General features: G+C 40.7%; 1 protein-coding gene across 1 annotated transcript in view; it reads right to left on the minus strand.

Annotated features, from left to right (window-relative positions):
• Positions 1-2032: 2032 nt before the first annotated feature.
• Positions 2033-23053, minus strand: part of LOC118280585 (dual serine/threonine and tyrosine protein kinase) — a 28061-nt gene continuing 7040 nt past the window's right edge. The window contains exons 2-23 of the mRNA XM_050699512.1: positions 20055-20222; positions 19045-19205; positions 18221-18343; positions 17317-17751; positions 16861-17021; positions 16431-16552; positions 15556-15704; positions 14944-15042; positions 14314-14430; positions 12452-12566; positions 11797-12023; positions 11242-11404; positions 10740-10827; positions 9959-10126; positions 9444-9573; positions 8977-9095; positions 8580-8671; positions 7715-7847; positions 6852-7030; positions 5996-6221; positions 5217-5302; positions 2033-4848 (exon numbers count right to left, since the gene is read on the minus strand). Coding sequence (XP_050555469.1) covers positions 4616-4848; positions 5217-5302; positions 5996-6221; positions 6852-7030; positions 7715-7847; positions 8580-8671; positions 8977-9095; positions 9444-9573; positions 9959-10126; positions 10740-10827; positions 11242-11404; positions 11797-12023; positions 12452-12566; positions 14314-14430; positions 14944-15042; positions 15556-15704; positions 16431-16552; positions 16861-17021; positions 17317-17751; positions 18221-18343; positions 19045-19205; positions 20055-20169 — 3441 coding nt within the window. The 5' untranslated portion in view covers positions 20170-20222 and the 3' untranslated portion in view covers positions 2033-4615. The remainder of the gene's footprint in view (positions 4849-5216; positions 5303-5995; positions 6222-6851; positions 7031-7714; positions 7848-8579; positions 8672-8976; positions 9096-9443; positions 9574-9958; positions 10127-10739; positions 10828-11241; positions 11405-11796; positions 12024-12451; positions 12567-14313; positions 14431-14943; positions 15043-15555; positions 15705-16430; positions 16553-16860; positions 17022-17316; positions 17752-18220; positions 18344-19044; positions 19206-20054; positions 20223-23053) is intronic.

A 23053-nucleotide genomic window follows, 5' to 3' on the forward strand; every position in this document is an offset into this window, starting at 1 on the left:
TAACTTTATGTTAGTTGTTAGTAACTGATAGACCAAGTAAACATCTATTTAAGTCATCATCATCATCAACACAGCTTACTTATAAGTGCCTACTGCTCGCCAAATGCCTCTACTCGCACGGGGAAAGTTTTATCACCACGCTAACTTACGGGTTGGCTATTTCAAACTTATAATTAAGAATTATAAGCACAGATTTCCGTACGATGTTTTCCTTCACCGTTTACCAGTGGTGTCTAAATAATCTCAGAAAGTACATACAACTCGGAAAAAGTCACATTGGTACTTGCCGTTGGTAGGTTTCGAACCCCCATGCATGAGAAACAGGGTCTTAATTCTCCGGACCACCATTGCCGCCATGACACTTACTATAATCAATGTACCTACCTATTCTACTCTAGAACAACAACAGCTAACTATATCAAAACACAATTATGTACGCACCTACACGAGTAGGTATAGGTAGGTACAACCGTACTATACTAATAATAATATCTATTTGGAAAACAAAATAATCAGACATGTAACAAAAGTGACAAGCCCATACATGTGCCTCCTCACTTCCGTACCCAGAGAGGGCCGCGGGACCCTCTGTCCTCCAAACGTCACGTTTTTGTCCCTCCCCCAAGGGTCAGCGCTTGAAGATGTAACATAGACGTGTTAATTTTCAACTTTGTGTAACTATTTTCGGCACATTTTGCGTAGTGACTGTATGAGGTAGGGATCTACTGTTAGAGAGTGTACAAATCCCTGGAAAATTTGCGTGGTAATAGTTCTCGGTTACTGTTTTCCGATTTTAGGTTACGAGACAGTCAAACTTCATTAAAAATTCAACTCATTGATAAGTGTGGGAGAGTCATAAACGGGCTGGCTCGACCGGAGTGATAACCATGGCCGAGCAGAAAACCGACTTGAAACAAACGCATGCATTGTATTTCGTTATATGAGTTAGGTCACTAGAGGCCCAATTACCCCCATCTCCAATCTTCCCAATCTCCAATTTCCCAATAACCCTTAAATTCCTACAGATTTTCAGAAAGCGCTGCTACCTACCCAGTTTCTGTTAGGTATCGCTTAATCAATTCTTACGGGCTTTGATGTCATAATTATGGGTTCCATCATGGCTCGAAAGTTGTCGAGTAATCTTGCATAAGAGTTACGAGCAAGCCAAACAACTTATTTATAAGATGCCGTAAAACGGGGTAGAAACGGGGACTAGAATTCAAAGGGTGGTGATACCCCGGCCTCATCTAGCTATTTGAAATATTGACGTGTAAAAGTGTATTATAACCAACTTACAAAAATTAATATCATTTCATCATTTCAATATCATTTCATTTCATTTCACCCCATTTTACCGTAGGTACCTATTAAGTGTACCCGCTAACACTGTGCCCCTACCAAAAGGGTTACTATTTCCATAATAATCATTTAGAGCAGCGTGCCACTAGCGCCAGTACCAGCGCCGGTACTAGTCGTCTCGAATGTCATTAGGTAACGAGGCAGAACACAAATTATGATAATCATTATAATTCTACGTCTCGACTACTCGTTGTATGCAAATTGTAGGCTCGTCGTACGTGCGTTGTGGCGTTTAGTAGAAACTAATGTCGTTTACTAATGTAGTAGTTAGGTATTTTATACATTAATATTTATAACTGTCTCGTTGGCTGAGTGGTTGTAAGTGCAAGGGGTGGGTTTCGGGTTCGATTCCCGAGTCGGGCAAAGTATTGCTGGGTTTTTTTTTCGGTTTTTCCAAAAAATCTCAGCACAGAGTCTGGAAATGTGCCCGGTATAATTATCTCAGTAGTAGTCTGGGAATATTATTATGGCAATAGGCTCACCCCCATTACATGGCACTTATAACATAAACTGTGAAATGTTGGTGTACATTGCACCTCTGCCTACCCCTTCGGGGATTAAAGGCGTGACGTTATATAAAAAAATATTTATGACTGCCTCATTGGCCGAGGGGTCTCGGGTTTGATTTCCAGGACGGGCAAAGTATAAAACTTCAAAAATAAAACCACAAGAATAATATAAAAAGCGTTTATTTCCAGTGTACAATAATATTTATGTTCTTAAAATACACAATCATACGGCTGCAGTAATACTATCATATAGACTGACAGACAGACAGACGGACAGTGCTTGCTGTCACTACTGAAATATTTACAAAGTGTATAAACTCATTATATTATGTTGTAATAGGGTAGATGACTAATTTTTATTTTAATGTCCGTCTTGTAAATAATTTTAAAACATTAGACACGTATTTTTTATTTTCTTAGGGAAACAAATACTTTCAAAGATATTGACGTCACTTCTAGGTACGTTTTATTCGTAGAAATGACGTATTTGCTCTCACTCCTAAACTTTGATTCGTTTTATCTAAGTATTGTTATCTTATATGACAAAATAAAAAAATACGTATTTTTTCATTACCTAACTGACGGACTAAATTGATTTTTATTTTCATGAATGACCATTTAATCAGTGTAACTGTGAATTTGTGACTGGTTTAGCAAACAATTGTGGAAAAATCGTGCTAATATAAAATATAATTGAGAAAAATGTACTTGTATGTTGCTTTAACTTATTTATTTTGATATTTTTCAAATATAAAGTGACTTAGTAGTTTTATGTATATGACTTAGTGTTTAAAAAAGTGTAGTATACACAAATTATTTTACATTTTATTCGAAATTCGTTTTAAAACTTCGTACAAACGTACGATATGATTATATTTCATATAATTTTAAGTTTTTGTTCGCGGTCGCTAAGCGAAAACCATGTTTTTGAATTTTAAAGACCAAAAAAATCAACATTCAGAATTCCATTCAACAATTTAACAAAAAAAAAAAGAAAACATATTTATCATTATAACAATTTGTTGATCACAGACGAATATAAAACCTTATCAACTAGTACTTAAAGTTTAATATTATTTGTCTCGTTACTGGGACATATTACATTTTAAAATTGTTAGCAAAAAATAAATAGTTCAATAATTATGTGTCTACTTACAATGACTCTTATGCTGTTGACATAAGGTTTATATTTATGAAAATACAGTGATGAGTTCAGAATATCGTATGACGTCATAGTTTAGTATACTTTGATACTAATATCAAGACGTGACAAGACCTTACTGTTTAATTTTAATGCATTTTTTCAAAAGTACACAGTAAAAAGTATTTTTTAAAGGCTACTAATTATTAGATCAAAAAATGTATACAAACTTTTTTATATTTGAGAATTTACTTTAATAATATTTCATATGTAATCATAGTATTTCATATCTGAAAATATCACATGTTTTAGATTTAATCCAATTAATTAAAATAAGAAAGTAACAATAGTATAGTTACTTATTTACCTTTATGAGAGTAATTAAATTACAAAAGAATATTATGTACAGTTTTCATTGATTTGATAATGAAAAAGTTTAATTTCAAATCAAAATCGACTACAAAAGAATTCACACACGACCTTCGAACATTACGACGTTCACAAGAAATGAGCGTATTCCTTTTTAAAAGGCCAGCAACACACATATGACTCCTCTGGTGTTGCGGGTGTCCATTGGCGGCGCTGATCGCTTACACCCATTTATTCCATAAAAATAGTATCTTTCATTCTAAATCGATTTTCGAAACGAGACAAGACAGACATCAGCACATCAAAATATCCTGGACAAGCCAAATTTTGCCAAGCAATTTTGAACACTATCACTCGACAGTCACAGTTGAAAATATTCAAACAACGACATTTTTTTTTAAAGTTACAAATCTTTTATTATTTGGGTACTTTGTTATGCTGATAATGTGTGTCTATACAAAATAATATTATGTAACAAAAACATAGAATGTATAAAACTTATATTTCTTCTATTATAGAAGAAATTCATAGATAAGCTCTCTTTTATTACATACTAGCTTCTACCTGCGGCTTCGCTCGGAATAAAAAGTATCCTATCACCCAAGTCAGCTCATACGCTGTCTGTATACCAGCAGTAGTTTCAGCGTGACTGACGGACAAACATCTAAACAAACAAACTTTCACATTTATAATATTAGCGTGATTATTATTGATCAGATTCGCTAAATAAATGGTTTAATGATAGTTGAATAGAATAGAAGAGATAGTGCATGGGATTGACACGTATAAAACTGGATAGTTGTAACTTAAGAGACGACAATGTACTTGTAACTTCTCTGCATAAAGAAAGTTCATAAATTCATTACAACCAAACGACGACTTGCCAAGTTAACAAATTATCCAATTACATTTCACGCCTTGGTTGAGGCGAGAGAAAGTGTCAGACTGTGTAGACTAAACACTACCTAGTTCCTATTTCTCCTTCGAGTCGGAGCACTGATAACCCGCTACGCCGTCTGCAGATCCGAGTTTATTAAGTTTAACGGTTTACTCATGTAGAGATAACTTCAAGCTACGACAGGGGCTCATAGTTATGACCAGCATAGCCCGATACACGACACGGCAAAAATGAGCTTTGTATTCTCAACAACTACTATAACCAATATCAATCCCACACACTAACAATTCTATTCCACCAATTAAACATTTCATTGACTTAGTCCTTCCACCAGACAACTCAAGTCCTATCAATCCCGGTCATGTCCAAACTGTCGTTGTCGGAGTCGTCGTACGCGGGCGTCCCTCCGTCGTCCTGCAGCGACGTGTCGGAGAGGGCGAGAGTGTGGATGTGCTCGAGCTTGGTCTGTATGTCGCCCAGCAGCGCCCTCTGGGAGGGCTCGGAGGCCCAGCACGACTCCATCACCTCCCAGCACTCGTCCGTGAAGTGGGGGAGGCGTTCGGGGCGAAGACCTTGGGAGAAAATTGGTGATTGAAGTAAGTAAATCGATTGACTGATTGTGATGCCTGGCATTTGAAGTTATTCCAATCCGTCGAATTTCTTAAATGGACTATCAACTTAATTATCTAACAATAAGGTTAAAATTAAAGAAAAATGACAAACAATTTTGGGTTAATTTCAACAGTATAAGGTTCTTAGGCTGGTCACAGTTTATCAATGATCTACCAAATTCGGGAAATGTATACTATATATTACTTCCTATTTTGCAAAAGTAAAAAAAATACTCGACAATTTTACCAATTTTGGTAATCTGATACAATTATACTTGCCACTTATTTACTAGACTTATCTACCGGTATATTACGATAAAAATACAAACCTCTTTTCACTTTACTCCACAGCTGTTCTTTATTCTGGAATGTCTCAAACGCTGATGGTAGCTTGATGTTACCAGCACACACGTACCTAAAATGCAAATTGGTATTAGATTATTTGTAAAATTGATTAGAGTTGAGAATTAACCTGATACCTCATACTTTTAATCATGTTATTATATTGAAATTCAAGACATTTTTTTCATGTCAATCAAAGTCAAAATCAAAGTCAAAGCATTTATTTCAATTAATCCTAAATAAGGTACTTTTGAAACGTCAAATTGAATTGTCCGTCAGTCTGTCTGTCAATGAAGCTAGGCTAATCGTTTTTCGATAGCACCACCGTCAAAGATCGCGAAAGACCAAATTTTGAGCGAATAAATAAATAAATATTTGACTTTTGAAGGGAGAAGAAGAAGAGAACCTACAAGTGTGGGACAGCCATGCTTCGGCACGAATGGGCCGGCTCGACCGGAGTAATACCACGGCCTCACAGAAAACCGACGTGAAACAACGCTTGCGTTGTGTTTCGTTGTGTGAGTGAGGTTGCCGGAGGCCCAATTCCCCCCTTCCCAATCTTCCCAATCCCCATTCCCGAACAACAACCCTTAAATTCCTAACTCCCAAAAAGCCGGTAACGCACTTGTAAAGCCTCTGGTGTTTCAAGTGTCCATGGGCGGCGGCGATTGCTTACCATCAGGTAATACGTCTGCTCGATTACCGGCATGTTTCATAAAAAAAAACCTTTTTCCATCTTTATCATTATAATGGTAATGCATCTTACCAGAACAGGATCCCGAAGGCATAGACATCGACGGCGGCGTCATAGTCGCCGGCCAGTAGCTCGGGCGCCATGTGCACGGGCGTGCCGACGACGGAGCCCGACATGAGCGCCTCGGCCGCGCAGAAGCCGAGGTCCGACAGCGCCGCGCGGTCCGACCCGTCCAGCAGGACGTTCTTCATCTTGATGTCGCGGTGCACCAGACCCAGCGAGTGCAGGTAGCGGATACCTGGGATCATAGAATGTACCTCATTCATTATTAGAACTTTGTTCTATATCATGTTATGAAAAAAGGAAATGATAAATGATATTTATTTCTGTAAATAGGTTATAAAATAACACTTTTACACGTCAATATTTCAAATAGCTAGATGAGGCCGGCATTTCCTATCCGACTACTCTGAGAAGAAATGCCGAAACAAACTCAGAGGTCATGGTCTAAATAATGTTGAAAAAGAAAAAAAAAAAATTTGGTAAACACACATTTTTTGGCCAATGGAAAGTAAGCAATCAGTGTCATTCATGGACATTTGCAATAGCGAGGTTTGCTATCGGCTTTTTGGTGGTGAGTGACCCTTAGTGATATCTCTTTATTCGTTGGTTCTGGTGTTTTCATGGTTGTATTTACTGATTGATCCTGGTGTACAGAAGTTGTAGCGGGTTTAGGAAGGGTTATGGCGGATTTGGGTTAAATCCGCCATCGAAGGCCCAATCTGAGATGAATGACTTATCTCTCTGAACCCCCATATCTTCAAAAGACCATGAGTCATGTCTTCATTCATGAAAGACCATGAATGAAGTGTCCATGAGCGACGCGTATTGCTTACTATCAGCATCCATCTACTCGTATCCCCCCTACCTTCCACGATATCCCTGGCGATCCGTATCCTGGCGACAAAGTTAAGCCCTGCCCTGACGGCGGCGTGCAGGTCCCGCACCCTGCGCTCCTGGACCAGCAGTACACACGGGCCCGCGCCGCTGTGGCGCTGTACCACTGAACCGAACAGACGGACTATGCGGGGGTGGGCCGGGATACTCCTGGGGGGACATAATAAAGTCATCATTTTTTTTGCCCCACACTAGGATTTTCTCCTGTGTCGTGGGTGCGTTTACAAACATACAAGTTCACATGCACATGACACCCAGACCCGAAACAACAATTTGTGGATCACACAAAGAGTTGCTCCGTGCGGGAATCGAACCCGCTACCCGTTGCGCGGCAGCCAGTTGCCCAGCCACCGCACCAACCGTGCATTAGTGGCCATTTTCACTGATATCTTTTAACTAAGAGGTACGTGACGAAGTACCTAAACTAATCCCTTGCCTGTACTTTTAGGTGTCCAAAAAATTGTAAAAAAGTTCAAAATTGGTGAAAACGGGTATTATTATGTTTAACGGCTTACTGTGACTATTTGACAAATTATCTTGTTTCAATTAGTTTCAAGTCACGGTAGGGATTCATATTAGTTGAGCATTGAGTTGGCTGCGCAAAACTCGTCACATCGTTCATCACACAATCCTGCTCATGGCTATGACGCCTACTGTGACTGGAAACTAGTCGAGTTACCTCGTCAAACAGTTACTTAAGTAAACCATAAAACATGATTAAGTTACTTTTATCAGTTTTTAATGACTGTAGACTGCTTCTAACAGTACTGGTCATGTAATTCAACCATATTTTTGCTTTCTCTCTCTATCACCAAATCTTCTAATATACGTTACCTGGTATAAAAGAACTCCATGGCAAGCTCCCGGTAGTGCCTGTCATCAGCCGGGAGCACCGACTTCACGGCGACAGGGCTCCGCCCCGCCCAGCTACCGCGGACACTGTACACTACGCCGTATTGACCGCGACCTGCATCAGACAAAACATAATAGTCTTAGATGATATTTTGATAAGATATAAGTAAAAAAAAATATTTGAGAATTATGTCACAGTGCGTTTTAATTTAAACTTAGCATGTAGTTTCAATATTTAAGTAATTTGATAATCATAATAATGGGGTCACTAGGTACTCTAAGTAGGTTTACGAAATACCTGTCTATTTTCGAGCCCGAATTGGAGCCCTTAACCATGAGCTACGCGCTCGAATAATCGTTAATTGGGTATCGTCGGTAAAACAATTTTTAAAAATAAGTAAGGAGAGCAAAATTTTGTAAATATTAACCTCTGTCTCTTTTTTTATGGAACAAGCCGACAATCGAGCAGACGTATTACCTGATAGTAAGCAATCGCCGCCGCCCATGGACACTTGAAACACCAGAGGCGTTACAAGTGCGTTGCCGGCTTTTTGGGAGTTAGGAATTTAAGGGTTGTTGTTCGGGAATCGGGGATGGGGAAGATTGGGAAGTGGGGGAATTGGGCCTCCGGTAACCTCACTCACACAACGAAACACAACGCAAGCGTTGTTTCACGTCGGTTTTCTGTGAGGCCGTGGTATCACTCCGGTCGAGCCGGCCCATTCATGCCGAAGCATGGCTCTCCCACACTTGATATATGATCTGAGACTGTCTGTTGGTATATGAGATACAATAGAAAACAGATTGCCTCACATCTCGCGTACGTCTGCGTTGTATAGTTACTCACCTATCTCCCTGCCCAGCTCCGGAGTCCCGTACATGAGCAGGTCACACATGGACGTACTCTCCAGGCACAGCCGCGCGAATGTAGGCGCGTACCTGCGACAAAGTTTGTGTTATAACATTGAAACATTTATTATACTGTGCAACGTCACGACTTTTATCGTTTGTCGAGTGGTCGCAAGTACGACTACTGGACAAGAGGACATCTCGGACTGGGAATTGTTTCCAGTATATGGCAATAGGGTCATACCCATTTACATGGGACTTATAACACAAATGGTGAAAAGTGCGTGTAGATTGTAAAGCGGGATTACGTACCACAATGTGCACCTCTGCCTACCCCTTGGGGATGAAAGGCGTGACGTTGCTTTTGCTTATAAAAGTAACGATGCAATACTTACTTCTTCCTGATGGCCAGTTTGATATCCTCAGTGTGATGCAGCCTGCCGGCCAGCGCGGTCTCCAGCGCCGTCAGCGCCGACTGGTACTTCTCGTGTGCCATGCTCAGTCTTTCTAGTATCTGATGTAACATATACCTCTATATTATTTCAAATAATTATATTTTTTTGCAATCCGTTAAATCCAAAAATAAGTGAAGGTTTTGGTGTTTGAAAGCTTGACATGTTAGACGAAAATTCGCTTGACATGTCGCGGGACATTGGTCCCTTGGTGTATCCTTGGCTTTATTGAATGTAGTAGTAGTTTGAGAACTATCTAGCGGGATATCGGGGCTCCGGCTCGTAGAGAAGGATTAGAAATAGGAATAAGGTGGTTTTTAGTCAGTAAGAGTTTGACATTCCCTCTCGCCTCACCTAAGGCGGAGAACTTAACCCGAGAAGACATTGGATGATTCCCCTCCTCAAGTTACCTGTGTGGAGATGAGCCGTGCGAGACTATGCGGTGCGAGCTGTGTGAGCGCGGCGCTGGCCACGCGGCGCCGCCACAGCGGGGACAACACGCAGCACGCCTCCTCCGCACCGCCGCCCACCAGCCGCAGTCTGGGGGGAGGGGGTGATTGAATTGGTTGGCCGTACCATACATGCGGGTAGGTGGCAAGTCAAAGTGTGTGCTACTGGTAAGCTAAAATGTACAGTATTGACCAAAATAGGAAATGATACCAATTTTAACAAAACCAATAAAACTTCGACTACTTTCCTTTTTGGTACGTATCGGACATCGAGTCAGAAATTAGAAGAGACAAACAAAACTCGTTCATAAGTTTTTGTTTTCAAACAACCAAACGATTGTTTCCCCAACATCACTCTTATAGAAAGTGTTCACATAATTCCTTAGCAAACAGACTATTTAGAACATCAAGGAATATTAGGACACTATAGTTTTAAGACACACCCGAATCTAAAAACGTCTTTAAATACTACTTACTTATACAGTATCCGCCTTAGAGACTCCAGCAGTGACCGCAGTACTGGGAAGGAGGCACAGGGCGACAGGTCGACAGTCCGGGCGACGCCCAGCAACTGTCGCATGGCCTCGCTGGCCGGACGCCCGCCCAGCTCCTGGCGACACGACGACTCCAGGGAGTCCAGGCATCTGAAACAAATTATATCGTCTTTATTTTGGAAAATGTTTACAGTAAATCTGCATTACACATGAACGTTTCTAGACTTACACTAGTAAACCAAGCGAACTCTATTTCGCCACCAATGTTTTCCCTATTTTCCTGCTTTCCTCTTGAATTTTCTTTGCTATGAACCTCATGGAGCAACCTTTCCAACGAATGCAAAACCGTGGAAATCAGTTCGTGCATTCTGGAGTTATAAAGTCAGGAAGGAAAACCTGACTTATTTTTATATAATAGATGAAATTCCTAAGTTAATAAAAGTTATCTTAGTAAATAGTTAAGCCTAAGTAAAGTTATCATTATTATTTTGCCTAAAGGTAACAATTCGACTAAGGCCAAGCTTCTTTAGGATATAGATTCAGAAATACTTGTTAATTAAGTAATTGTGAGATGGAGCTAGTAAGGTATTCCTAGTAAGGTATGAGACCCTACTGGCCTTGATATTAAGAAATATATTACTTTTGTAACGTTGAAATATTGGAACGTCTTTACTCTTTAACCATCATGCTAAATCACATTATAAACACACCAATAACCAACAATTACTTAAACTATTATTAACTGAACACCATAAATTCTTACCTCTGCAGAGTACCGAAGTACGTGTCCTTGAGGCAGTCCACAAACTTGGCTAGCTTCAAACTGATCTTCTGACTCAGTTTAGAGAGAACTGCAACAAATAATTACATGCTCATAACTAGTTTCCCGCTCAATTTCGTACCCAGTACTCAATTTCTCGATAAACTTTGCAATCTCATACAAAAATTCGTTCAGTAGTTTTTAAGATTATCAATAACAGAAAGATAGATGTAGGTATTTAATGCAGCAATTTGGCTTATTTCTATCTACTGAATCGGGAAATAAGGGACAGTTTCATGGAATAAAACGCCCGGTATTATGTTTATACGTTCAGTTTCGTTATGCGAGTGAAGTGAGAGTCCCAATCTCCCACGCATCCGCAACCCAACCCCAAAGCAACCAACAACTCACTTGTAACTCCTTTGGTGTTGCAAGTGTCTATTGCTTACCATCAGGTAAAGATCCATCTCCTCATTTGCCGACTTATACCATAAAAGCTACAAACCAGTCTGCTGTACATCCAGCGAGGCTTGCTTCATGGACAGATGTCCGCTGTAGGAGCAGGAGTTGAGGCTGGGCGCGGCGGCCAGCGAGGACAGTTCCCCCCTCTCATTCTCCACACGGATGTGGCTGTACTGGGCTGACTCCTCCGCTGACGACTCCGGGGGCTAAAGGGGAATAATATATGGATGTTAATTTGGTTGCAATTGTTGTAGATTTTGGATTTGAATCTTGGAGAAAATGTCAGCTGAGTCGAGAGATATTATATTGTTAACTTTTTTAGCTCTTTTATTGTGACCAACAAAATATATTTGTTGAGAGGTCGAGGCGAAAGTCAAATAAAAGGTCAGGTGTAGATAAATCAGGTACTTAACTTGATTTACAATGAATTTTTGACTTTTTTGGGAAAATACGATGATGCTCGACTATTTTCGAGCCTAACCGGAATTCAAAGTCATGAGACACGCCCATGGGAAAATGATAACACTAACTAATCAAACAAGAGAATCCAATTTTAAGTAAAACTTAAACTAAAAACTCTACATTTATCTCAACCCACCTTACTCTTCCCAAAAGAATCCGAGTAACTCTCATCATTGGCCCGTATGATCTCATAGTCGTCGAAGTTGTAGGTGTCGTAGGAGACGGCCTCCTCCCCGTCGGAGGGCAGGTCGGGCGCCGTGCGCAGGCGCAGCGACACGCGGTCCGGGGAGCTCGCCGACCGGGACGACGAGTAGAAGATCGAGTTGGATACTATGAAGCGGGGGTCCTGGTGCCAAGGGAGGTCTGGAGTGGACAAAAGTTATTAAAGTTAAGCATGTGTAATGGTCATGCTTCGGCATAAATGGGCCGGCTTGACTGGAGTTACGTCGCGACTTGCTGAAAACTCATCTAGTGTTGCGGATGTCTACAATTGCTTACCATCAGGACAGGGAGTTTTTGCCGTTCTATTCCACATAAAAGCTCTATTTAAGGTTGAGCTCGTTCCAACCAAGATCTATGACAGAAACAGCAAGAGAAAAGGCACAAAAATACTGCACAGCTGGGAATAATTGAATTTTTAAGCCGATAAAAGAGCAGACGGATCACCTGATGGTAAGCAATTGCCGCCGCCCATGGACACATGAAACACCAGATGCGGTAAGACAAGTACGCAACCGACCAGGTGTATGCACAAAATGAGTATAAAGTTGCAAACTACCAAAACTGCTCACCATCGACACTCCAGTCCATATTGTTGACCTCGGCCTTCATCTCGTCCAGCACCTCCTGCATGATCTGCAGCAGCTCGCGCTTCTTGTCGCCCTCCGAGAACTTCTCGTTTATCGTCTGTCGGGTGAAACATTGATTACAGAGTGATTCAAGGTTTCCAGTGACACAAGTTCTAATTCCGAGCTCGTTTTTATTCCCCGAAGGGTTTGGGCAAAGTCATGGTCAAAGTTAAAGTCAAAATTATTTATTTCAAATAGACCAGGAAGGCACTTGTGAATATGGGTGCACATATCACAAATTCAAAAGTGACATCCACTTTTAACGAGTTGTGTTATGAATCCCACGTATCACACCTTTTATCCCCGAAGGGGTAGACAGAGGTGCATATTACGGCACAAAATGCCGCTATACAATTTACACCCACTTTTAAAGTCTCATCTAATAGGGGGTGAGAAACCCATGTATTACCTACAAAATAAACCTATTGATAAGTACCGGTTATCATACCCAACTTCATCCTACTACTACTACTGCGAAAACCCGTTAAAACCCCACAGTATTACCCCGATCCGGGAAAATCTAACAAGTTACAACAAAATACTATAATTAGAACTTATGACGGGATATTTACCATGTTTATTGAATTTTGTGAGTTTCCGATATTTCGGCACTGTTGCAAGCGCCATGATCACGGATTAACTGGAGTAAATGCGGGTGGGTGTTCACGAGCAGACAAATCGGTCTACCCGCTTTCTCGTTCGTTTCTTGCTGACATCGCTAACACCACTACCATTGTCACTTGTATCTCGGTTTAACTCTCGACACACAAAACTCACTGTGTCCGCTCGCGAACTTTTTTCTTTCTTGGCACTTTTGCGGGTTTTACACAGTTGGACCACTGGATTCCAAGCCCTCGACAGTTGAAACCCATCCTCCCGGTTGAAGTTTTTGTACTTGGTTATCTCAATCGCTTCTCTTACCAGTCTAGGTATATAGTGGCGTTCTGTCGAGATAACTTGTGGGTTATGTAACTCAATCCAGTGGTTTGATCCAGCCTCCAGGATGTGTTGAGCTATAGCGGATTTTTGTGTGTCGTTGTTTTTCACCGCTCTGATATGCTCAAAAATTCTACAAGCCACAGTACGCTTAGTCTGACCGATATATGATTTGCGACAACTACAGTCCACTTTAGGTATAGACACCAGGTCTTTCTAGAGGGAAGCTATCCTTCGGCGAGCGCAGCATCTGGGAAACTTTCCGGAAAGGAGTGAAGACAGTCTTAATGGCGTATTTGTGGAGAATGTTTGCAACCTTATCTGTCACTCCCTTCACATATGGCATAAATGCTGGTTGCCTCTCAACCTCGCACCTCCGATGTCTATTAGTGGGTTTCTTCTTGTGCTTTGCAATCCTATATCCGTTACTCCGCAGCACCTTCATCACATGTGTCAGCTCCTCCTGTAGATGTTCCTCGTCGCATAAATCATATGCGCGGTTGGTGAGTGAGGTGACTACAGAGTTTAGTTGTCTGGGATGGTGGTGGGAATCAGCTTGTAAATATCGGTCAGTGTGAGTCGATTTCCTGTAAACCGAGTGTCCCAGAGAGCCGTCAGCACGAACTAAAATCTTCACGTCCAGAAATGGCAATGTCCTCTCATTTTCCAACTCGTAAGTGAAGTTAATCTTCTCTTCTAGTTCTAGTTCTAATTATAGTGTTAGTGACCATGTCAGTTTAAAAACTTATACAACAAAATAGTCTGTGATCTTACAAAATGGAACCTAACCGTTTTTCCATTAAACTAATGATCTAATTGATAGGATAAAACATTTATAAGACAATACAAAGAGCACCAATTCTCCCCACCTCATAGAGTTGTTGTTCCTGCGTGGCGACGTACTGTATCTTCCGGGGCACCACCTGCAGCTCCCGCGCCAGGTCGAACGACGCCAGGATGAACCGCTGCAGGAGGCGCACGTGCACCTGGGTACAAACCACAACAATAATGTATCGGTTTTGTGTGCGCCAATGCTTTCATGTGTGAGGTAGAGCCATGCTTCGATATAAATATTTTGGTTAGACCGGAGTGATACGGTCTTACAGAAATCAGGAAAACTACGTCGTGTTTCGTCGTGTGAGTGAAGAGACCCTAATAATTAATTCCTTAATTTCAAATTTCCAGATCCTCAATCCTTAAATCTCCCAAAAGGCTGGCAACACACTTATAACTCCTCTGGTATGGCGGATGTCATAGGTAGCATCGATTGCTTACTTACGCTATTATTAGAACTTATGACGGGATATTTACCACGTTTATTCACTTCGATGAGTTTCCCGTCATAAATTCTAATAATAGTGTTAGTGACCATGTCAGTTTAAAAACTGATATTGCTTACTTACGATTGCTTATCAGGTGATCTGTCTTTTTTATACCGCCTTATCTCATAAAATCCTGTTAGTCTAATAGATTTAACTTGTATTGAAAGTTCCTCTCACCTCGCTAAGCTTGGTACAGTACTCCAGTAGGTAGCTCTGCAGGCAGTCTGCTGCAAACTTCACTACAGTACTAAGCAATGTCAGTCTGGACTTCACCACCTACAGAAAAAAAACATCATCGTCATCTTCTAGACATGACAAAAGTTGCTATAATCTCCACGCTTGGCAACCGCCTTGGGTTGGGGATAGCAGTTTAAAAGATATCAATGAATGGTGCTGCCTAGTCTCTGTTAAATGGGTAATCCCTTAATTGGCTCGTCTTAATAATACAGCACTTTACTGTCTAGCCGCTCACCAACAACTTCACTCTGATCACACTGCAACTACACTCAGAACGGTTAGTTAGAAGCGATTTACATCCAGAGGCACCTTGCGACCTTTATCGGGTCATCTGTACCCTTAGTACAAATTTGCCTTACGTAGAACTAAAACGAAACGCCAGTTCGTTCGATGCTCTAATTGGCCGGCGCGAATTAACCAACCAATCAGGGCGACGAACGCGCTCTCGTTTCGTTTTCGTTCAACGTAAAGCAAACTCGTACTAAGGGTACTGACCACCTAATAGTAGTAATTCGTACTATAATTGATTATGCCACTTAAGAATAAACAAACCTTATCATCCTTGGACCTTGGGGACCCCTCCCCCAACTGCTGGGTAGCGAGCAACGGTGCCAGGGACTTGTGGTCAGCTGTGCGGAGTAAGTCGGAGTCGTCGAGCAGTATGCACTGACTCTTCACATTGTACTTTGGAGGCGGTGTGGCTGTAACGATATAATAATCACGGTTAAGTCAATTTGTATGTTTATTTCTCAATTAAAACACACCCAGGAGGGCCAAACGATAGCATTTTAAAACACATACGCATTGTTTCTCTTTTAACTTCTATTTCTATTTACGACTGCACGGTTGGCGCGGTGGCTGGGCAACAGACTGCCGTGGAACGTGTTGCGGGTTCCATCCCATACGGAGTAATTCTTTGTGTCATCCACAAATTATTGTTCCGGTTCTGGGTGCCACGTGTATGTTTATAAAGGCACCCACGACAGGAGAAATGATACACGACTAAGTTGTCCATACTAACTTGCCCCATAGCAACGTTTGAAAAAAATGCAGAAAGATTACTTTATGATTGACTGGTTTTGAGGGTCTATCAGCGCTTAAGCGCTTAATGTATTACTTTTAGGGGAGGGCAACGAGAGAATCTTGTTTCAAATGTTTAATTAGTAGACGAGGATCCTTTGTACAACATGAAAACCCTTTGCCCGACCTTGTATCGTCTCCTAAACTATATAAGTCTTTTAACTTCTAAGCTATTCTACTCTTCAGGAGAGGAAAAGTCAGTGACTGGTATATCTTAAAAAAGTAAAACTTTATTTAAATAAAATTGGACTTCATTTGCTAGAAGAAAGTGTACGTCAAAGTCATACTAAGCAAACTGTGGTACGAGTACGTCATCAAAGTCATACTAAGTAAACTATGGTACTCACACATGACCTCCCACTGGTCCATCATATCAGTCATGAACGCTCTCTGCTCCTCGTACAGTCTTGTTTCCTCTCCTTTTGCTTTGTTCTCTGTGGACTTCTGTGCCTCCTGGCTTTGTCTGGAACTACATTAAATAACATAAAACATCTTGAAGACACACGAGAGAGCCATGTTTCGGCATGAATGGGCCGACTCAACAAGAGTGATACCACGGCCTCACTGAAAACAGCCGTGAAACAACGCTTGTATAGTTTTGCCGTAAGAGTGTGGTTACCGTAAGCCTAATGCCCCTTTCCCCCAAAAGTCCGGCAACGCACTTGTACCCCCTCCGAGTGTTTGAGCAGCGCCAATAGCTTACCATCAGGTGATCAGTCTGCTGGTTCGTCAGCCTATTCCTTCAAGACCACTACATTATTTTATAAAAGCACCAACCTAAATATCCACTTTAGAGCATCGACATTGATCCTCTTCTCCGGCCTTTTGTTCTCTTCTGCGTCTTCTGTTCGGTTCATGTCTTCGCTGTTTGAGAAGAGAACGAACAGCACTTGTGAGTTCGGGTTGATCTCTTTAATTTGATGGAGATCTAGACAGTTCTGTGGACAATGTTCTGTATGAATGCATTGGATGCAATAAAGTGGTTTGTCAAGTAACTGATGGTTTTCTGTAGATTACATTTTACCAAAAAATATTCAAGAGCATGACGTTTTGAAATCCCCGTACTAATCACATGTATTAAACTACACTACCATTGGCAGCGAGCTAATTGCCAAATACTAGAACTGGCATAGCCTCTGTGCTATTTTTAAGAATTTTGGTATAAGAACACCAATAACAAAATGGTTAAAATCGAATATCTATACGAAATGAAGAAGAAATAAGAAATCTCACCTCACTAGAGAACACAGCCGGCTCTCGACTCTCGTTCCAGACTCTTTTCACTTCACTCTTATCACCATCCCCATCCCCACTGTCCCCCACTTCCCCACTACTCCCCACTCGCGCCATAGAGTACAAATTAAACGTGTTCCAAAAGTCCTCCTCACTTCGAGAAGTAGTTATATTCCCACTTATATTTTCACTAAAAATATTTTTACCGATCCTATCAACTCCAAAAAGGTACACTGGGTTGAAATTTTTCAAAATACTGTCTCTTTTTGAATAGAGGTCTGCGTGTGTTTTCTTGAGGTTCTGAATGCTGGATATCCCTGGGTCTACGTCCAGGTCTGGAGGTAAGATGATCCGGAGACCATCTTTGAGGAACTGGTTGTTGATTTCCACTTCTAATATCGTGGTGAGATCAGTCTTATCTTGTCTTATGAGGTCCTGGAAAAAAAGGGATATTTTGATTAGTAGTTTATGCTTTCCATTGTTTATTCTTTCATCGTTCTATCTATACTGTTATTATTTCCCTATAGGAGTAGTTAGATTTTTATAGGCATTTTGTAGCGCAGTTTCTGGGAATTACAGCGTTTGAGGGGTAGAATATCACCCAATGACTCCTCCCGCCTTGGGTGAGGCGAGAGGGAATGTCAGCGTCTTACTGGCTGAAAACTATCCCGTTTCTACTCCTGTTGTTCGGAGCCCCGATAACCTGTTACGTCTTCCGCTACACCACGATACCTTAGAAAGCGTTTGGATATGAACATCGTTTTGAGTACCACGACAATATAAATAGTTTTCATAGCCTACTCTCGTTTTTGGAAAAAACCTTTGAAGACTCAAAACTCTTCTAAACTGACCCCTACGAAGATAGTCATCGTCACTCACTCAAGGAGTATAGGAATCCCCTCACCTGAGCAGGCAGCGTGTCCCAGGGTCGCTTGTTGCACTCCAGCTCCTCCACCAGCTCGAACTCCGAGTTACCGAGCGACAGGTGCACCTGGCGCTGGGCACCGCTGCCATATTGGATGCGGATCTGAAGACCAGGGTATGGAACCATAAGAACTTTGAGTAATTATGTTACCTATAAAAAAATGTGTTAGTTACTATATATATATATTTTTTTTTGAAGAGTATATGGTCGGTGACATCCGCCGATTATCATTTTTTTGCCGATTATCAGGATATCCTGAGGACACGGTGGTGCTCAGCCCATGCAGGGCCCACCGCCACCGTATCCTCTGGGCGGTCCTCGCAGTGATGACACCCAAGCGTTTCGTCCCGCCCCATTAGAAACAGGTACCTCCCGAAACTCCCAAATCGGGTAAGCACCTGCGTCAGGCGGTAGGTGAGGACACCGTAGCGTCTCTCAAAGCACTCCTCAAAGAGGGGACTTACCGCTGTTATAGCAGCGGTAAGTCCCCTCTCGGATTACTAAAGTCAATATTTACAAGTGATTTGATGTGATTTGATTTGAAGTGATATCACGAGTGTGTTGACAATCAACACGCTGAGTCGAGCAAAAAGTATAAATTCCGGTGAATTATGAGTCGGACAAAATACGATTAGGCTTTTTATTAACTTTTTGATTCAATATTTTTGCAGTAGCTGTAATTTTCATCAGTTCACTTTCATTTAAATTGAGATTTTTAACATTAGTGTTGAAATAGCATGGCTACATGGTACAATGGAAAACTTACTACGTAAGTCTGTAAGACAATTTCTTTTTTGACTCACCCATCGGCACCCCCTAGGCGGGGGATCAGGCAGTAGCTGGTGTCCCAGCAGGCAGTGCAGGAGCCGCGCTCGCGCCGCCGGAGACGTGCCCAGTATAACCAGAGCCGTGCTACGCTGCGAGTGGTTGCCCACATCTTGCACTGTTGAGAATACCTCGGAATCTGGAAATTAATTTGGAAATGGTTAATTAACTTAACCCTACTATTTTAAAAACTGAATTTTCAAGAATAAATGGGAAAGTTAGTATGTTTGTTTGATTCTTTAATACTATTTTACACTTTATCTTGTCTATCTTACAACACAGTGATATTTAATTTTTCTCTGATCTACCTACACACAGAGACAAAAATCCTTACATAACGTACGACGATAAAAAAAACATTGCATAATATTTACTCAGGTAACTGATTTGTCACAAGTCATAACTAGTTAAACCTAAGTTCCATAGCGGTCTGATGACTGCACTATGACGTCAGCAGTGCATCCATAGTAGGTAGGTAATCATTAGGTATATTATTTATTAGATAATAATACAAGTGTTACGGTAATGTTTCTCAACAGTGAACAGAGTAATGACTATTACATTATTATAAAGGCTTGGAAGTAGTTAATTCGTGTATAGAGAAAGATACCTGTATAACTAGAGGTTTTATTACTTCATTGATCGGTATTATGAAGTAGGTATTGGTAGATTTGGTAGTATGACTGTACAGGAAAGTTTGGAATTATTTTCGATTTGTCTTTTCCTTTGCAATAATCGTTATAAGATTGCAACGATTGATTGTAATAAGCAAGTAGGTAGTATGCTAATCTCAGGTCTACCAAGTGGAAAAAGAATTATGATAATAGACCGGTGTAGCGTTGACTGCTTTTTATTGAGGATCCTCCGGCAACCTCACCGCGCTTTCTGTGACGCCGTGGTATCACTCTGGTCGACTCGGCCCCAAAACATGACATTCCTACATGAAAAAAGAAACAGAAATTATGTCATACTGTTTTCCAAAACCTACCGAAGTGCAATATATCAGCAACATCGTGCAACGCGCGCTGTGTGTCGCGGACGAGCCCGCGCAGCGTGCGCGTGCGCGCCGCCACCCGGCGCGACCACACGCTGCCGCCCGCCATCACGCCCCCGCCCCACCTGCGTGGGCGCACCCAGAGATACCATGCGGCGATGTCTGCAACAAGAGAAATCTTGATAAATAATATAAATATACACATAGGTAGGTACATCGCGGTTAGGTCACTTTTTCCACCCACAATAAAGGTAGTACATATACTGACCATCGTTTACAAAAAATACCTAACCGTTGTTTACAAAAAATACCTTACCAAGAGTTTCGCACGTCTCTTAAGTAGTATACCTACTGTGTCTTTTTTCAAGAAGGCAAAATCATCATATTATTATTATTATGACTTCTCCCGTCTTGGGCGAGGCGAAAGAGTGTCTACTCTGTTTGAAGTAACTTAAATACATAGGATAGCGTCCTATGTATTTAAGTTCGAGGGTGTGGGCAGAAATATATTCTGACCGCGAACCTCGAAACATTCACACTAAGTATATCCTTATTAATACAATACTCCTACATCAAAAAGCCGACTCTGTCGTCAGCTGAAGTGCTCCACATATTGATCGCTCGAGTTGTTATCGCCACAGAGGAACACGAGAGTGGGTCACGCCGTGAAAAGATTAGCCAGTCAGCAGTTTTCGTAAATAGTAGCAAAGGTACGGCTGGTACGGCTGAAATGGGTGAAACTAGAAATGGAAGTAGAGGCTTAGAGCCGAAGAATGGTTGTAATAACTATAGATCTTAGCTTTAGTAAGACATTGATATTGAAAAATGAGTGCCATTGCTCTATTCGTTATTAATAAACGTAGTACAATTCGAGTGTATAGTTAAAACTGCTAAATTAAATCGTAAGGTGTATAGCCTCGAGTGCACCGAAATTGTTATTTTCTGTATCGTATGGCTCAAGCAGAGCCCAGTAGCGAGCTATATTCAAAACCTATTGGATAGCACCGGGCTGATGATGACCTCATTGATTTAATATGGTGGCAAGAACCATATTTGACTACAAAATCCTAAATTAAAATTAAGTACATATTTAGTAATGCCGACATACCTACTACAATTTTGACTGCAAAATCCCTATTGTAAGAGTGGGCAAAACACAAACCCACCAACGGGGAAAAACTTGTCAGTAATTACGTATAACGCCATAAAAAGCAGTTGTAAAAATAACTGACCCAAAATTACTGTAACCACACATTACGACATCGTCACATAAACGTTTACAAATAAGTACAATCTAATGATTCGATTCATGACCCACCGTCAAGGTAAAATCGCTTTAAATCGTCAAATATTGTCACCATTGAAATAGTTATGTGACTATGCAATTAATGACCCAGTAACATATTATTTTTTACAACGTCACGCTTTTTATTACCGAAGTGGAAGATAGAGGTGCACATAATGCCACTGTACAATATACACCCACAATTTACAATTTATGTTGTAAGTCTCGTGTAATAGGTGTTAAGCATATTGTCATTCACTATACCGGACACATTTCCAAACTCCGTGTTACTACTAAGAAACGAAAAACGCTCAGCAATACTTCGCCCGGCAGTCACATTTGCAACCACTCGGCAGTCCCCAGCAACTTATAATTTATGAATATTATAAGAAAAACAGTTTAAGGTGGGTCATATTAAAAAAATTTCGATTGTACATAAGTACGTTCAGTACAGTCAGTACAATACAGTTCTGCGCGCACGCATTGTACGCAACATTATCGCGACAGCAAAAGTAATAATACTAATTTGATAACAAGCGGTCAATAAAAAAATAGCAGTTGTGTAATTTATCAACACGATTATGTCAAGAACATGGACTAGTGTGCTAGTGTACAGGTTTTACAGGTCTCTGATTAAGTTATCTGAAAGATAAGTAAGAAATAAGTTTAGTCCTATTTTTTATCTGGAATATCTAGACATTCTAGGTATATTTAGATAAAAGTGTGTGACGAACTATGTATAACTTATCTAGGAGTGTGATCTGTATCTGATTTTAAGATCTAAAGTAATTAGCATTAAATAATACTTTTCCTTGCCTTTATTAAACCATCCAACCGGATTTTAGATAACTACCTAATTTTAATAAAACTGTGGTGGACATTGCAATCCCGTTTAAGTTTTTTTTTGCACTAAATAAATCGTCTCACCACTCACATCACTATTAAATAGTAACTATTCAATGGAATCTATTATTTTTCTGACTTGAAATGAAAATGGTCCTTCGGTACAATTGTTTCGTTTACTATCAGAAGCCCTGTAAACTTTCTAGCTATTTGCTGCAAAAGTAAGTAGTTAGTATAAAACATATACCTATACTTGGTTAAGTAGTTTAGCTACGCTGTTGAATGCTGTAATGACTCGTACGTCGTCTACGCCATATGATTTCACGGACGAAAGGACCAAGTAATCATGTGTTAAACCAAATTAAACTGAATTTATTTACAGATATATATATTTTTAATGAATTGTATATTTTGCATACAGAAACGCCGGCAGCCGGTTGCCCAGCCACCGCGCCAACCATGCAGTCTATACTACAAACTAAACATACACACAATAAATAGTTAAACTTTCTCTTTTAACTTAACAAACCTGTCACATAACAACAGTACAGTCACTATCTAAACAAATAGCTACAGTTACATTAACCTCTAGAAACCCCCGATAACCAATAATCGTCGTGTTTACTTCATTACATTGTAATCTACTAGTTTCTGATTGGCGGCTTGGCAGGTGACGATCCTTCAAACTAAATTAAATAATAGAACAGACCACCATCTTAACTCTTCCCATGGGTGCTGTTAACACTAACTAAAGCCACTAAAGAACTAGGCGGAACAGCAGAAGTGGGTGATTTAAACACGCTTGCTAAGCGTAGTTTACGTGAGAAGGCCCATAGTCAAGCAGTGGACTGTCATAAGTTGTTGA

This window comes from Spodoptera frugiperda, chromosome 16 (genome assembly GCF_023101765.2).
Source record: "Spodoptera frugiperda isolate SF20-4 chromosome 16, AGI-APGP_CSIRO_Sfru_2.0, whole genome shotgun sequence".
Taxonomy (NCBI): Eukaryota; Metazoa; Arthropoda; class Insecta; order Lepidoptera; family Noctuidae; genus Spodoptera; species Spodoptera frugiperda.